The following is a 17514-nucleotide window of genomic DNA, read 5'->3' as shown; positions in this document are numbered from 1 at the left end:
GTGATGTATGTATGATGTATGGAGGGGTGGTCTGGAGCTCCAGGGCAGGGAATTTAAAATTTCTATATAAGGGCAGGCACACCATTGTTCTGGGTCCTCCTCCTTTCCTGCGTGTGAAGGGAGCACCCTGTTGTAACAGATCAATAAAGATCAGGCTTACCATCTGCTTTGCTTCTCAATATTCTCTGGTTGGCCTCTGTTATTTTCTCCTACCAATAGGGAACCTACGTAAGGACTCTATATGGGCTCTTGGATACCCCATAAGGGGAAAAGGGCAGATTTTTGTTTACAACACCAGGTTCCACAGTCACAACTGGAAGGGTCACAGCTCAGGGAAAGGACATGGGCTTTATCTGCAGAAAGTTCCAGTCCCAGTGCACAGCATCTCTAGCTCAAGTTGGGAAAGGACACGCATCTGAAATCCTGGAAACCTGCTGCCAATCAGTTAAGACCCAGGGCAGTGGACCTTTTATAGTCCAGAGGCTGCTATCCCCGAAGTGGCCATGTTTGCTGATGATACTAAATTGTTCAGGGTTATTAAAACACAAAAAGGAATTGTGAAGAGCTCTGAAAGGACCTCTCCAAACTGAGTGGATTGAAAGTGGCAAATGCGGTTCAGCGTAAACAAGCATAAACCACTGCATCTCAAGGCAAATAATAATGACAATAATAAAAATATTAATTTCACATATACGCTCATGGAGTCTGAACTGACAGTGACTGACCAGGAATGAGACTTTGGGGTTGTGGTAGATAGCTCAGTGAAGATGTCAACTCTAGGTGGAGCAGCTGGGGGGGGGGGGGAGGCAAACTCCATCCTAGGGATCATTAGGAAAGCAATTGAAAATAAGACGGAATATGTCACAATGCCATGATACAAATCTACGGCGCAACAGCATTTGGAACTTTGTGCATCGTTTGGGTGGCATCACTTCCAAAAAGGATATTGTAGAGTTGGGAAAGGTTCAGAAAACATCCACCAAAATGATCAAGGGGATGGAGCGACTCTGCTATGAAGAAAGGTTGCAGCGCTTGGGATGTTTTAATTCAGAGAAAAATGCGAGCAAGAGGCCACATGAAAAAAAGTTTAAAAAATAACGCATAGCATAGAGAGTGGATAGAGATAATTTTTTCTCCCTCTCTCAACACTTACAGCTCATGGGCAGCCAACAAAGTTGAATACAGTGGTACCTCGAATTACGAACTTAGTTCGTTCCAGAGGTCCGTTCTTAACCTGAAACTGTTCTTAACTACAACAGTTAATTCTGCTGATCTGAAAGAGTTACCTCAGGTTGAGAACATTGCCCCAGGATGAGAACATGCTGCTGCGCCACCGGCACACGATTTCCGTTCTCATCCTGGGGCAAAGTTCTCAACCTGAGGTAACTCGGGTCAGTGGAATTTGTAAACTGAAGGGTTTGTAACCTGAGGCGTTTGTAGCTTGAGGTACCACTGCACTGCAAGATTTGGGACAGAAAAGAAAGTACGTCTTCATGTAGTACATGAAGTTGTGGCCCCCAACCTAGATAGCTTTAAGGGGGAAAATAAAGACATGGAGGAGATGGCTACTGGTGGCTGATAGTGGTGGGAGATGCTCTTGTGCTTGGGTCTTGCCTGCAGGATTCCCACCAGCACCTGATTGGCCACGAGGAGAACAGGATGGGCTAGACTGGATCAGCTTTTGAGCCTGATCCAGGAGGATTTTCTTTTGTGGGCAGCACTATGGGAACTGAGAAAGCATACTTTCTAACATTTGTCTGACGGAAATTGGGACGTCCTATTTCACACCCTAGGGGCACGGGTGGCGCTGTGGTCTAAACTACAGAGCCTAGGGCTTGCCAATCAGAAGGTCAGCGGTTCGAAACCCCGCGACAGGGTGAGCTCCCGTTGTTCGGTCCCTGCTCCTGCCAACCTAGCAGTTCAAAAGCACGTCAAAGTGCAAGTAGATAAATAGGTACCGCTCTGGCGGGAAGGTAAATGGCATTTCCGTGCACTGCTGTGGTTCGCCAGAAACGGCTTAGTCATGCTGGCCACATGGCCCAGAAGCTGTAAGCCGGCTCCCTCGGCCAATAAAGCGAGATGAGCGCCACAACCCCAGAGTCGTTCGCAACTGGACCTAACGGTCAGGGGTCCCTTGACCTTGACCTTTATTTCACACCCTGCAACATTTCTCTGATGGAAATGGGGACGTCCTAATGCTATGTGTGATACCTTTGAACTAAAGGCTACATTCCAGCCTCGCAAGAGCCATAGTTTTCTACTCTTCCCACAGTCCAGGAAAGCCAGAAATGTCATTTCAGGGGAAGGGTGCATCCCAGCAAAAAATAAAAAATACCAAGCGGTTTTAAAGTAAGCCAGAGAGGGGATATGCCCTGAGGATTGTCCTGTAGGTCAAGCAGAGAAGTCTGGCAGGATGGATCCAGTCCACAGGCTGAAGATTCCTCATAGGTTGTACCAAGCAAGATGGATGATAGTCCATCTCTGCATCAGGGAGCTTCTTCTATTCCTTTGGAGGAACTGCAATAGTCCCTCTAATCCCCCAATTGTTCTGCACGTCAATATCGAAAAGAGAAATCACTGTGATTTCAGAGTTTTAGATTTAAAAGGAAGGGTAAGGAACGCGGGGAAAGAAAGCTCAGCAGGAAAGCATGTAAAAGATATTATAAATATTTTATTTCCTCTTAATAACTAGGCAATGCCCTTCATTTTGAAGGAAGTCATACAATCAGGAATCTTCACTTTTCCATGGAAATAACTGGCGTCTGAGCAAACAGCTTTTCAACATTCACCGATGAAAGACAGTAGTGATTCCCAAACCTTACGCCCGGGGTACACTTTGTGCTATGAGATGGGTGAAAGTGGGGTGCCTTGGGGGGAAAGGTCAGAAGTATCCCCATTGTCTGGAAAGAACTAATCCCAGTTTTGAAGGCTTCTTGAAGGGGAGATGCTAGGGACAATATAAACTCTCCCCAAGGAAGAGAGTCCACATGGATGAATTAAGAAAACACACACCTTTGCAAGAATGAAGTGGGCCTTCAGTTTTAAAAACAAAACGCTGTACCCCACGATTAGAAGTTTCGGAAACACAAACTTACAGAATTACACAGTTCGTGGAGAAAACAGGAACTATTGCTGTGGACAGTATCATGGCATGTCTTCGTTACATTAAAAAACAAAGCAAATCTTGCGATGGTTACCTAGGCTGAAGTCAGAGATCATCCCGATTTTCATTCACAAGGCTACATATTGTGGATTGAAAAATAAATCACCCTAACCCATTCACTGATATCCAGTTACTCCTCCAGCTTTTGATTCAGGAAACTAGTGGATGGGAAACAAACCAATGAACAGTGGGGGAGAAACTGGGAAGGAAAGGACAGCTGGCTATATATAGTCTAATCTGCTCTACCTGTGAATGTACTTGATTCTGTACAGTACTGCCTTTTATTAAAAAGATCTTCATATTTTGCTTTCCGAAACATTAGTTCCTATACTTTTGCTATCAGGAACTGTGAATGGCTAATCACTGAAGAGCACAGGTGTTGAAGCAACTGACAAAACAACCCTCTACTGCCCTTGGGGAAACTCTAGCTGTAAATGTGCTAATATGGGGGGGGGGGTTGGGGGGTTGGTAGCGTATTCACTTTCCAGACAGAAGTTCCCAGGTTTGATTCATAGCATCTCCAGTTAAGGCTTGCCAAGGGAACACTGCCTGAAATCCCACAGATAAGCTGCCAGTCAGTGTAGACAATATTAAGCTACATGGACCAATGGTCTGGCTCAGTATAAAGCAGCTTCCAACATTCCTAGCATTTCACAGATGAAGTGCAAAATTCATACCTCTCCTCTGATGAAACCCATTGCCTGTGTTGTAATTTGGAGAATTCAGGTGAAAACAGAATGCTTTTTTTAAAAAAAAAAAAAACAAGGTTGTGATTTGCAAATATGAAGCAGCATTTTATGTAATGTTTCCTTTAGTAACCTGTTTTTTGTTTTTGTTTTAACATCCCTCCTGGATGTTCAAATGTTTATTTTAGTCCTCACGTCAGAGGGGGAAAGGTAACCTGGCTGCAGGTTAAGAAATTTTACTTTTGCTTACAGACTGCGCCCCTGATTAGCCAGATTCCAGCCACTGTACCTAATCAGCAAGGCTGTGTACACACAATACATACAAAGCGAATTGTAGTTCACGCACCACAGAGCTACAATTCCCAGCACCCTTCACAAACTACAGTTCCCAGGATTCTTTGGGGGGGGGTGTGCTTTTAATGTGTGGTGTGTATGGCAAGTGAACAGTAAGGTTAGCCTGCATCACCCTATTCTCTTCATGTGGTTTTATCACGAGACGGGGTTCATCGGAACTCCCTTCCACATATTACAAGGAGGGCTGCTGTTCAAAAGTGTCCACTGGGCTGCAGTTCAGTGACAGAGCTTCTGCTCTGCATGCAGAAGGTGCCAGGTTCAAGTTCTGGCATCTCCAGGTAGGAATGCCACATGTCTGAAGCCCTGAAAAGAAGCTGCCAATCTATGGAGACAATACTGGGGCTGCCCTTGAGACTGACCCAGAAACTCCAGCGGGTGCAGAATGCCGCAGTGAGACTCCTTACGGGGTCCTTGCTGCAGGATCACATTCACCCAGTGCTATACCAGCTGCACTGGCTCCCGGTGTACAGGATCAGGTTTAAGGTGCTGGTTTTAACCTTTAAAACCCTATACGGCCTAGGACCCTCGTACCTACGGGACCGCCTCTCCTGGTATGTCCCACAGAGGACCTTACAGTCTTCAAACAAAAACATCTTGGAGGTCCCGGGCCACAGACAAGTTAGGCTGGCCTCAACCAGAGCCAGGGCTTTTCGGCCGTGGTCCCGATCTGGAGGAACGCTCTGTCACAAGAGACTAAGGCCCTGCGGGACTTGACATCTTCCCGCAGGGCCTGCAAGACAGAGCTGTTCCACCAGGCCTTTGGCCAAGGCACAATCTGACCCCCTCCTTCGGTAATCCTCACAGAACTCTAGCCCAATGGTTGCCATTAATCTGATTTGAACTGATTTTAGAATGTTGTATCATTTTAATGTTGTTAGCCGCTCTGAGCCTGACTTCGGCTGGGGAGGGCAGGATATAAATAAAAAGTATTTATTATTATTATTATTATTATTATTATTATTATTATTATTATTATTAACATTATTATTATTACTGAGCTAGATGGACCAATGGTCTGGCTCAGTAGGCAGCTTTTTATGTCATGCAAAGCTTTTCATGTCATATGTCATTCAAAGGCACAAGGCGACAGTCCCAGGGGTGAGGCGATGCCATCTTTTCTTATACAACCTTACCAAATCACTGAACCTTTATTCCAAGGAAAAAAAGAACTCCACCTACATATTCCCCTCCTGTCACACCAGATAAAAAAAGGCACAGAAGCCCCGAATGGGGAAAAAACACACCAAAGTGTGTGTGAGTGTTTGGGGTCCCATAATTAGGATTTTGATGGCCAGGTTGCCAGCATACTTAATATAACTAACAAAGTATTAGAACGTCTGGACAGAATATTGATTTTACATAGAGCTAGTCTTAAATCAACAGATGAGCATGGGGTAAAACTGTTCTTGGAGTTTAGCCCTTCAGCAAGGGTTAGTGTTCAAGTGTCAACATTAAATAATTCTTTTTTTAAAATGTGACAGAGAAGAGTTCGAGTTGAGCCTTGTCCCTGCTGTGCTAGCTTTCCACAAGCGGGGGTTTTCTCTACAGAAGGCATGCCACCTCCAGATCTGCACCCAGACATAGCACAGACCGCTGGCTGGTTTAAAACAGCTCCCCGCAACCCGACGCCCTCCAGATGTTCTGAACTACAACTCCCATTCCTGATGCTGGGCTATCATGGCTGGGGCTGATGGGAAGTGTAGCTCAGAATTACCCGGAGGGCACCAGGCTGGGGAAACCTAGCGTGGAGCAGCCTTCACTCCAGACTAGCCCCAGGGATGTCAGTGACTTGTGCTGTACTGTGTAAACAAGCTACCCTTATAGTTGTAAGTTCTGCCTTAAGGGCTTTTTGCAACACAAGCTACTTTCATTGAATACATGGTGCTGTTGATTGCAGCCAGCCAGGAATGGTGTACAGACCATCCCTTTTCAGTCATGGCAATGCATTCAAAACAAAACACACATGAGAGGTGGATGCAGCAGCAGCAGCAGGCTCCTCCCCTCCAACACTCATATGTATTAATTACACACATGCATTCCTGGAAGAAACAAAGCTCTCCATGGAAACAGTTGCATGTCTGCAGGGACCTTCTCAGACAGTACAACGAATGCAGCCACATCAGGGTGGAGCCTACTGTTGCAACGCAGCCACCATCCCCCTTCCTCTATGAAGATGTCTGGAAGAGAGGACCACTTGCTTTGGACAGAGAAGGTTCCAGCTTCAACCAGGTAGGGCTACGAAAGTCTCCTGCCCAAATCCCTGGAGAGCTTCTGCCAGTCAACGTAAACCTTCAGATGTTTGCTAGACTCCAGCTGCCATCATTGCTGACCACTGGGCATGCTGGAGGGGGCTGATGGGAGTTGGAGTCCAACAACATCCAGAGGGAACCAGGTTGGCTACCACTGGTATAAACAGTACTGAGTGAGACTTGCCTGCATATTAAAGGCAGTTTCTTGGGTTCAATTTCCTACACCTGCATGGGCCTCTTTGCACATGCAAGGTAGCCTGAGAACTAAAACATCTTGCCCTAATCATTTCTCTTGAAAAATAGGGATAATATTGATCAGCCAAATATGCAGACAGGAGACACCACAACATGGATATGATCCTCTTAGTTGCCTGGTGAGCTGATTTTCCTATCATCCCATCTGCCCAGAAAAAAACCAGGCTTTTCCTGGTGATGTGTCAGAAGGGCACAATCTTTGAATCAAATGGAAAGTGTGACTTGTTTCAAAAACAAGGGTTCTTTAAAGGCCTCTTTGCCTTCCAATGTCCTACGAATCACCACTTCCTGCAAGTCCAGACAGGCAAATGTGTTTTAAGCTACAGGCTAAAGTTTTCTTTTATAGTTTTTTTAAGAAGTGACCTTTTTAGTAAGGTATTGGAAACCAAAGCCTAGTTGTGCCCAGGCGACATGCAAATGTATATCCTCAAAGCACTTGTGAGTCATTCCATTAGCGCTAGCCAAAGCCAAATGATTCAGGGAAGGCAGAGTGGACTAAAGTGTCACCTTGACAAATAGGAAGTTAAGGCTCAAGCATTCAAGCCACTTACTCCAGAGGATTCCCATCGGCATTGCTGGGAGGGGCAACTCAAAGTTAAACAGTGGAATTCAACACAACGCTAAGGCCACATTCAGACCTTACATTTGAAGCGCTATGATACCACTTTGAACAGTTGTGGCTGCCCCTCTCCACAGAATTCTGGGAGCTGTAGTTTAAGGGGGCTGAGAGTTGCTAGGAGACCCTTATTCCCTTCATAATTCCCAAAGTGGTTTAATAAATCACTCTTCACAGGACTCTCTGAGAACTGTAGCTCTGGGAGATGAATAGGGGCCTCCTAACAACTCTCAAAGGGATGCGGGTGGCACTGTGGGTTAAACCACAGAGCCTAGGACTTGCCAATCAGAAGGTCGGCATTTCGAATCCCCGCGACGGGGTGAGCTCCCGTTGCTTGGTCCCTGCTCCTGCCAACCTAGCAGTTCAAAAGCACGTCAAAGTGCAAGTAGATAAATAGGTACCACTCCGGCAGGAAGGTAAATGGCGTTTCCGTGTGCTGCTCTGGCTTAGTCATGCTGGCCACATGACCCGGAAGCTGTATGCTGGCTCCCTTGGCCAATAAAGCGAGATGAGCGCCGCAACCCCAGAGTTGGTCACGTCTGGACCTAATGGACAGAGGTCCCTTTACCTTTAACAGCTCTCAGCACCCTTAACAAACTAGCTCCCAGAATTTTTTGGAGGGGGGAAGAGACATGACAGTTTAAAGTGGTATCATAGCTCTTTAAATGTTTGGTGTGAATGTGTCCCTCCCTTACGTGTTCTGCTACTGGGAGACTCCAGGAACACAATGGGGTTTCCCCCTCAAATCTACCCAAGAGGGTCAGGTGAAACCCAAAAGCAGAACATGGGGGGAAGAGAGGGGAGATGATTCCATTGCTCTGCTTAGTGCTAAAATTAAGTCCTACTAAGAGTGGACCCACTGAAATTAATGAAATTAGCCATGCCTCTTAGCTTAAAAGGATCTACTCTGTGTAGGACTAGCACTGAATGCCATGTAGTGAAACAGAAGGCATAGCTGTACCTTGGACACATTTAATATTCATCCCACCCCTCACAGAAACTGAAGAACCATCATTGGTGATGGAACCTCCATGGTTCTTGGTGGGAAGCCAGAGCAATTACACAAGTGTAAGTGCAGATATGCCCACACAGCTCGACTTGTTCCCAGTTTGGGGACAGACCGGTCAAACCAAGGAGTGGAAAGCTCAAGGCTAAAGAACACACATAAAAGCACAGGTCTAGCAGGCTATTCTTCAGCATCACCAACTCAACGTGTGGACAGGCAGGGAAGCAGTGGACATTTGACACCATGGCTGGGAGGACCTCCCATTCTCCCAGCACAGTGATGGCCAAACATGGCCCTCCAGCTGTTGTTGGACTACAACTCCCATCATCCCTAGCTAAGAGGACCAGTGGTCAGGGATGATGGGAATTGTAGTCCCAAAACAGCTGGAGGGCCAAGTTTGGCCATCACTGTCCCAGCACCTGCTGGTGCATCACCCAAGGGAGGTTTGCCTTGTGCTTTGAGCTCTTGGGACACCAGCAGCCTTCTTATTGAAGTGGAAACAGATCCTACAAGGAGGGAGGGGTAAGATAAGCATGTTTTCAATTAAGGGAGCAGATTATAGCCCCATCTGCAGCACAGCCCCCAGCATGGAGCTCTGAAGGCTGAAGCAGCGTTCATAAACTCACAGGCGGCCCTGCTAGCTTGCAAACATCTGCCATCACACCTGGTCATGTCATTCTGGTCGAGGGTTTAGAAAACAAGGAGCTAAGGTGTGACATGGGGCTAGTTCAGGCCTGTATGATTCGTCAGTCGCCAAATTCCTGCCCCTACCCTAGACATGTATTGTGGTCTGCCATGGAGCTTGACACACCTAATTGTGCTGCAAAAAAGAAAGTTTATTGAGGACCTAATGGATTCTGTTCAACTTGGCAGGTCTCAAGTCATGTGGATCTACTCTCATTTGTAAGCAAAGTTTTCCCCCCGCCCCCCCTTATGTATATTACTCTCAAGGTGCTAAATAAGAGAGTGACTTGTAGTGACCTCCTTGCACAGAATGTTAAGGGGAGGTGGTTACTACAGCTTCTTCCTATAATTTTCTGCTCTACAGGGTGTTGTGGGGGCGTTTTTGCAGCCTCTCCTGATCTTTCCATCCGACCAACTCCATGCGCATTAAGCATTTGTCAAGATAAAAGCATGATCATTCCAACACGTCAGTTAACAAATGAGTTTTGTTTAAACCTGAGCAGCTGTCCAACAATGAATAAGTATTTGCTTTTACAAATAAAGCACATCATGGGGGTTTTTTTTGGGGGGGGAATAAAAGCTGATGAGAAAAAGGCCCTCCCCCAAAACCGTCTCCAGTGTTTCAGACACACAGGGGAAAATAATTTTCACAGTAAAGTTACAGTTTAGTACCTTGTAGATACATAGATTCACAATGTTTGACATCTATAGTTTCTTTTACAGTAGATTTATGACCTAGAAAATACTTTTAGATCACCAATGACAAAAATAATAACCAATTTGGAGGATAATTCTTTTTCCTTTTTTTTACGTGTGAAAATAATACAACAACTTTCAAGAAATGTAAATATTCTCGTTATAGGCTTTCTTTCAAAAAAAATACTTGCGTAAGAAAATATAATTTTACAACCACTCGTTACATAGTGGAATAAATCTCGTCCTACACAAAACTGAGGACCGGAATCATTAATAACTTTATAGAATCGACTCTGGAGCCAGGATACAGTTGAAGGATTTAACAGGAAGCCAAGGCTCCTTTGTGCCTTTAATAGCGGTTTAATGAAAGGAGAACTGCAGCAGGTACTGCTTCCTCACCTGTTATGGCACCAAAGTGCTGGAAGAAGTTGGCATCTGCCATGACCCTCCCTTCTGTAGACTTGGGACAGAGGCCTCATACCGAAGGGAGAGCTAAGTTTTCAGGGGAAAACTCAGATCTGTGACCACCAGAAAAGCTATGGAGGGGAATGGGAGGAGGAACATGTGAGTGCTTAACCCAGGGGTCAGCAAGGTTTACCGGCCATGGGCTGGATCACTCCCTTGGAGATCGTCTGTGGGCCGGACTGGCACAGCGCGATGCCGTAAATCACGCATGCGCACATACACGGTGCCGGAAATCGCATCTGCACATGCCCAGACGCCGTCAACTGCAAGTGCGCAGAAGCGATTTTCGGCATCTGGACATGTGCAGATGTGATTTCTGGTATCTGCGCGTGCGTAGATGCGATTTCTGGTGCCGCTCGGTGAGTCCCCGTGCTGCACCGGTTTAGCGCAGTGCGTGGGGGACTCACCAAGTGGGCGGTTTGGTTTGGGGGTGGCTCGTGGGCCGGTAAAACGGTCTTCAATGGGCTAGTAAAATGGTCTTCGTGGGCCGCATCCTGCCCATAGGCCACACGTTGCCGACCCCTGGCTTAACCCTTCCCCTGCCTGCTGCTTTTCTCCTACAATCCCTCCCCATTGTTTTCCTTCAGGCGACACTGCACTGCACACGTCTATGGATCAAGGGGCAGGAAAACAGAGAAACAAGACACCTCTTCCCACCCACTGCTTCACCCATTGAAACCACCCCTCTCACACACTCATCCCCTTGCCAAAGAAAATGCAGGTTCCAGGATAAGCAATGGCTACTTCAGCATCAAGCCCAGTTCCGAGACATCGCCCTATTTTAGGGCATCCTTAAAACCTTTTATTCCACAGGGGGAGAAGGAGGAAAGAAGCCACTGATTTCTGGGGAGGCACAATGACAGGAAGCACTCACTTGGTGCTCATAACTGGCTTGTGTATATAGGAAGCGCCCCCCCCCCCGATGCTCAGCTGCCATTTCCATCCCGCAAGGACAGAGACCAAGCCCACAGCTCCCACACACCAATGGGACGACATCACCGGAAGCAGGATTTTTCCAGCATAGGCAGGTGCACAGACAACAGCCTCGGAAGCATGCCAGGAGCCGCACCCTGCTCCTCAATGCCACCTTCAGATCTCGTGCATTGTGCACAGCTGTTTAGGGGGTCACATGGTCTGGGGCACACGACTCAGAAGCTGGCCCGTGTTTTCCGACACCGGCAGCTTCCTTGAAAAATTCTCTTGAACTTTCCGTCATCTCAAAACAAAAAGCCCAGAAACTGGTTGGTGAAATAATAGCATCCCTCCACCCAAAAACAAACAGTGATGCAGCAGCCCACAACCCAGCTAAGCCAAATCAAGTGTGAGTTTGCTTGGAGTGCAAGAATCAGACAAGCGATGCAAGCTTCTGGGGAGTTCTACTTTCAGCAGAATGAAGCAGCGACTTTGTTTTCCTGGACTGTACTATTTCAAAGTATGGGGGCTGGCAATCACATATCTTGAGTGCCGCATTGGATAAGACTCTGTTTACGACACAGAAAAAACTGTAGTATGAACATTTGTGGCATGTGTCTTCTACGCTAAGGGAAGGTTTGTGTTTGTTCTGGGAAGATCCAATCATGTGACACCCCCCTACACCTGCAGCCTAAAGTGGTACAGCCCTGGAAAGCCTCTACCACTTTTTTCTGTTGAATGTACAACCTGCTGTCCTCTTTGAGGTGCACCACTGACTTCAGGTTTGAATACTTCAGAGCAAGCCATTTCAGGATTACTGTTGAAAATGGCTTTTAGGATCCCATATTACGTTGGTTTAAGACAAACGTTCTGGCTTGTGGGTTTACCTAGTTGCCGCTGCAACAGAACAGTGTATCCCAAGAACAGACAGGGGGGAAGCTAAGAAACCGTTTCCTATGTGCTACAGTTTCCTTAACTTCAGAGTCACGACAACGGAATCAAACTTGAAATTCCTTTGCCTTCCAAACTACTCTCAATCCACAAGTTGCTTGTCCTGGAACAGACCTGCTAACTCCCATGGGAATACCCCAAAGTATGTTTCATGAGGAGTACAGCCCACTCTCTCCGATACAATCTTGCAATGGACAGCAGGGCAAGGGAATCCTTTTCTGCATCAAGTAGTGGAGAACTGCAAGCTGTAAGCGAGGGGGAGGGGGGAATATACTATATATTCTGCTTAATTCCATTGAAAACACTTTGCTTTCAAGTACAGTACTAATTCTTGCTACCTCAAGTTAATCCAGTGGCTCATTCAAGAAATAAGCTCTCTCTTCCTCGCCCCATTTGTGTGAAGGACTCTGTTGTGTTCTCTGACTGCTAGGAAGTGGGATGCAATTCTCAGGCAGACAACAACCCATCAAGCATGGCTCTTACATAAACCCCATTGAAGTGAAAAGAGCTTTCAAAAATCAGGGTCAATTCAATTGTTACCCTGCGCTAGCAAGCCACTACAAAGGAAGGCTTTGCATCGCTCTCCTTCTGCAACTACGATCCCTTGACGAGTCAAAATGGCTTTTAAAAATCAGATCTATCACCAAAAGGAGAACAATTGCTCCCTCTTTCTTCCCCCAACAATATCGTTGTGGCGCAGCAGCACATGGGGATGAACTTAAAGAGGCTTCCAGAGGAATCAACGTGCAGCAGGTGAAGCCAGAAGCTCCCCACAGCTTGAAAACCCACCATAACTTCAGGCAAATAAGCCTGGTCTACTGCCAAACCACTACCCAGAAAGGGAGAGGGCTTTGTATGGTCTGCAGAGCTTACTGATTTGAAAAGGGGAAGGGTGAAAAAACCCCCAACCTTTCAGAAACAGTTTTCCTGGGATCCTGAAATCAATTTCGTAAGCAAGCCAAATTACAATACAAACTGATTGAGACAACCAGTTTCTTCCAAATCACTAAGAACCTGATCTCCAAAAGCAATTAAATCAGGGTATGTCTGCCCTCCAAGCCAACTGTCATGCAAACCCAGAAATTTTGGACCCAGAGACCTTAAAAAAAAAGGGAGGGGAGGCTATTAGTTCCTAGTGTGCAATTAAATTGTGCAGAATTAATTCACATTTTGCAATAACATAGATGTGCCCAAACATTATGTGGCTGTGAAGCCAATTCACATCCCAATGGTGCCACGTGGATCTAATCCTTCTCCCACTACCACCAAAATAGTAAGATCCCCCCCCAAAAAAAAACCCCAACTGGCCCGTGAGATATATTGAAAGTGGGTCATATGGCTCAACAGAATTCAAGGGAAAGCTTTGCCAACCATTTCAGTAGCACCCGAAGGAAATCTGCCCTGCTACCAGGATACAGCAGCCAACTTTCTGCCAACATATTTTAGGCTCCTCGGTTAAAAGTGAAAAGAAGTTGCAAGTGTCCTCCTACACCAGGGATGCAGAACCAGTAGCCCTCTAAGTGTTGAAGGACTCCAAGACCCATCGTCCCCCAGCCAACATGGCCAATGGGCAGGGATGATGGGAGCAGGAGTCTAATAACAAGGGCTCCTTTCAGAGATCCCACAGAGGGGACCCAGCAGCCTCCACCCCACAGCCTTCCAAAGGCTGTCTTCTCTTTATTAAGGAGCCAATGCAAACAGGCCAACAACCCCATTCTACAGCGTTAACAGTGATTTAGCCATTAGATCCTTGGAGGGGAGGGATGGGGGCAGGGGAGGTTGGGGAGGCCAGGACTGAAATAGATTCCAGAAATGCCAATGCAAACTAGGAGGTAAAGGAGGGGGTTAGACAGCAGAGGGGAACTTTCCGGCTCCGTATTTTAATCATGTAGCCCAGAGCCACTGGACTTCACCCAAATTTAAAGCTGCAGGAGCTAAAAGCACAGACTTGGAGCCAGCTGGGGGAGAGAAAAACTGCGCCAGAACAGAGAGGAAGGAAGATCTCCCTGAGTTTTAACCATTGACCAAAAAGCAAAACAAAATAAAAAAGTAAAGTTGCTGGTTCTACCAAGCGCGGAAGGAGTTAAGTGCTAAAGTACAGACACTTAATCAGCTTCCCCCCCCCCCCACACACACTTCCCTTCACATGTGATTGGAGTGAAGCCGCCCTGAAGCAGCCCAAAGGGGCTTATAACAGCTCAGTTTCTCCGCCTTCAGTTTTAATCCATCACCCAGGCTGGGCCCAGCGGTGCAAGCTCCGCTTACTCGTTGGCTGTCTGGGCCCCGGGATCCTTGCCGTCGGCATCTTCGGCCGGCTGCAGGTGGCTGGAGAGTTCTTGGAGGACGGCCACCTTCCCGATCTGGTCGTTCCTCCTCTTCTCCATGATGAGGTCCTCCAGACTCTGGAATTCCAGCGTGTGGCTGCGCTTCTCCCCCAGCTGGATCTGCAAGCGGTAGGGCTGCTTGCCTATCCGCAGCTCGCCGCCGATTTTGAACTCGCGCTTGCCGTAGCGGCACCAGGCGGCAAAGCACTCCGAGTTCCTCCAGCTGAGGTCCCGGTCCTTGCAGCCTACCTGGTCCAGGGCGTTCCGCACCACCGTGGCCGGGCTCAGCGGCTTGTAGTGGTATAGCTGGTTAGCAATACGTCCCCGCCTGCCCTGGCTGGCGTCGGTCAGAAAGCTGTTCACTACCTCCAACCTGTGCAGGTGCACGACTTGGAAATCCCCAACGTAGACCACCCAGTGAGGATACTGGGCCTGGCAGACAAACTCCACCACATCCCCAGGCTTGCACCGGTTCAAAAGGTTTTCTGGGGTGTAGGTGGCTAGGTGGCCCCCTCCTCCTCCTCCTCCTTCCACCCCGTCGGACGTCGGCACATCCCCAGAGAAGCTTTTCTGGTATATGCACTCGTCGCGGTAATAGATGGAACATTCCACTTCGTGAAGCCGGGGGTCGTATGGCTGAGACGTGGGGTGCTCTCCGCCGAGGTCGGGCGCCACGGAGTCGTGCTGAGGCTCCACGTCGTCGTCGTCGTTAGAAAATATGTAGGAGACCCCAATCCGGGGGCCCTCATCCCTGTCCATGCCCGTCGGGTCCGTGGTGGGAACCTCCTTGTAGTTTAAGTGTGTCAGCTTCTCCACTTGGTTCCCCATGCCTGCTGAAAGGAAAAAAAACCAACAGAGGCATTAGTGCAGGCGGAATCCCCAAAAGAGAACCCCCAAAAACTCGTCCCTCGCTTCACAGGTTGCAGAACTGTATGACCATTTATCAAAATACTGCAACTCTTAGGGCAAAAGTGGGAGATCTTTTCCAACCCAAGGGTTCTTTTTGGGCAACATTTCAGGGGCCACATGCTAGCAACGGACAGGGCCAGAGGCAAAAGAGAGCAGGGCAATGGGTGCGAATTTTACCCTTATCCAGTCGGTGAGTTTCTGCACTTGCTTCTCCATCCAGCCAAGAAAGAGGTGTTATTCAAGGAGACATTCCAGCTAGGCAACCTCTCCCCCCCCCCCGTTGCAACCTCTCCAGTGTCTCTAGTTCAGGCATGGGGCAACCTGTTGCCCTCCAGTTGATGCTAGACTACAGTTTGTAGTGTCCCTGACCATTGGGCATGTTGGCCAGGGCAGGTTTTAGTCCAGCAAAATCAGCTGGACTGCCAGGGCTTAACCACCGCAAATCTAGCAATCATACACATGTCCAAAAGTAAGAGACTCTTTTGTGTAACTTGACCCCCAGCTTCCACCCCTCCTTGATGAAAAGGAGCCCCTGGGAGCTGCAGCCTTGGGTGTCTAAATCCACCATCTGCTTCTGCCCGCCCTCTCAGGTCCAACATATACCGGACTGGACCATTTAAGCCCGGGGCACCTCCACCCTGACAAACAGCAGCTCTGTAGGGCCTAAAGCCAAGGATCTTTTGCAGCTCTGCTACTTGAGATTTCTTAAGCAGAAATGCCAGCGGTTGCACCGGAGATCTTAGACATGCAAAGCATTTGCTTTAACACTTGTGTGTAGGTGGCTGAACACCTCCCCTAACCCCTTGATCTGGAAATGTACCTGCAGAACAGGATAAAAGCTCCCCACACTGCACAGGCAAGTCTAAAGAGAATGGGGAGGGGAAAACAAAAGAGCAAACAACTGACAGAGGAAGAAATATTTTTGGTTATGCACAGAACAGAGTTGTTGAAGAAAGATATTTCAGGCTTGAACTAGGCAGGATGTTAAATGCGTCTTTGTGCTGAAACGGCTGTTTTTATAAAAATGCAACAAGCATCAGTTGAGCGGGGGGGGGGGAGAGGCTGGGGGTGGATTCCCCTTCTCAGCAAACATCAAGGCTAGAAAAGGGATTTTGCTAAAGACCTCAGCAGGAGAGGAGAGGGTCTCATCCCATCTGTTTGCTGCAATCCCCATAATTATCACACACACACATACACACACCTCTCAGCCGATGCTCGGCATTTCAATGCCTCATCTAGGCTCCCTAAGACCACATTAAGAAGACGTGGTGCAAAGGAACACAATGAGCAGCCAAGAGGGATTGCTACAGAAAACATGGGGTGTGTAGGATGAGATGCATATCGGTTTGGAAACTATAGTGTGTGTGTGTGTGTGTGTGTGTGTGTGTGTGTGTGTGTGTGTCCAATCAGCAGTTTGAGCCAGTTCCAACTGTAGCAGGAAACAGACTTAAGGAAGTATCACATGGTGCAAAGGATGCTGGGAAAAGGGAGCTCAGGTAACGAGACGTTTCCCCACCTGTTAGAAGAGAAGGGAGTTGCAATGCAACAGAGAGAAGAGTTTGGATTTGATATCCCGCTTTATCACTACCTGAAGGAGTCTCAAAGCGGCCAACAGTCTCCTTTCCCTTCCTCCCCCACAACAAGCACTCTGTGAGGTGAGTGAGGCTGAGAGAGACTTCAGAGAAGTGTGACTAGCCCAGGGTTACCCAGCAGCTGCATGTGGAGGAGCGGGGAAGCAAACCCGGTTCACCAGATTACGAGTCCACCGCTCTAAACCACTTCTCCGCACTGAGAGACATGGGATGAATCTACAACAGGAACAGGAAGGACTAGACATCACACAACAGGTGAGAGCCTGAAAGGGTACCACTTTGCCACCTGCCTAGGGTTGCTGCCTTGGCTGAAGAGCACACAAAGCAAGCACTTCACAATGCAGAAGGAGGCCAAATTAAACCCAGCCGCTTTGACAAGGGATGGCTCCCATTCTATCAGCTATGTAAACAGAAGTATGCTGATGTCAGACCGCCAGCTGCTTGCTTATGGAGAAGCTATGGGCAGCTGAAGTCTTGGCATTGCACCCTATGATTCAGTTATTTGACAGTGTCCCCGCTCAGATTTTCCTCCTTATATGTGACTGATGCACACATGCAACACTCTGCAGGTTTCATTGGAGTTGATTAATGTCTCTTTTTTGTATCAAATGTGGTAAAAGAAAAGACAAGGCAACCGCTGCCATGATTATCC

General features: G+C 47.7%; 1 protein-coding gene across 6 annotated transcripts in view; it reads right to left on the bottom strand.

Moving 5' to 3' along the window:
* Positions 1-2651: 2651 nt before the first annotated feature.
* LRATD2 (LRAT domain containing 2) overlaps positions 2652-17514 on the bottom strand; it is a 20065-nt gene continuing 5202 nt past the window's right edge. For 4 of the 6 annotated variants that reach the window (XM_081918997.1, XM_081919001.1, XM_081918998.1 and 1 more), the window contains exon 2: positions 2652-15194. In XM_081918997.1, coding sequence (XP_081775123.1) covers positions 14299-15189 — 891 coding nt within the window. In that variant the 5' untranslated portion in view covers positions 15190-15194 and the 3' untranslated portion in view covers positions 2652-14298. The remainder of the gene's footprint in view (positions 15195-17514) is intronic. The other 2 variants (XM_081918999.1, XM_081919002.1) reach the window with 1 other exon arrangement.

The sequence above is a fragment of the Podarcis melisellensis genome (genome assembly GCF_964234715.1).
Source record: "Podarcis melisellensis genome assembly, chromosome: 7".
NCBI classification, from domain to species: domain Eukaryota; kingdom Metazoa; phylum Chordata; class Lepidosauria; order Squamata; family Lacertidae; genus Podarcis; species Podarcis melisellensis.
The sequence above is the reverse complement of the archived record's forward strand: the minus strand, read 5'-3'. Positions and strand labels throughout refer to the sequence as shown.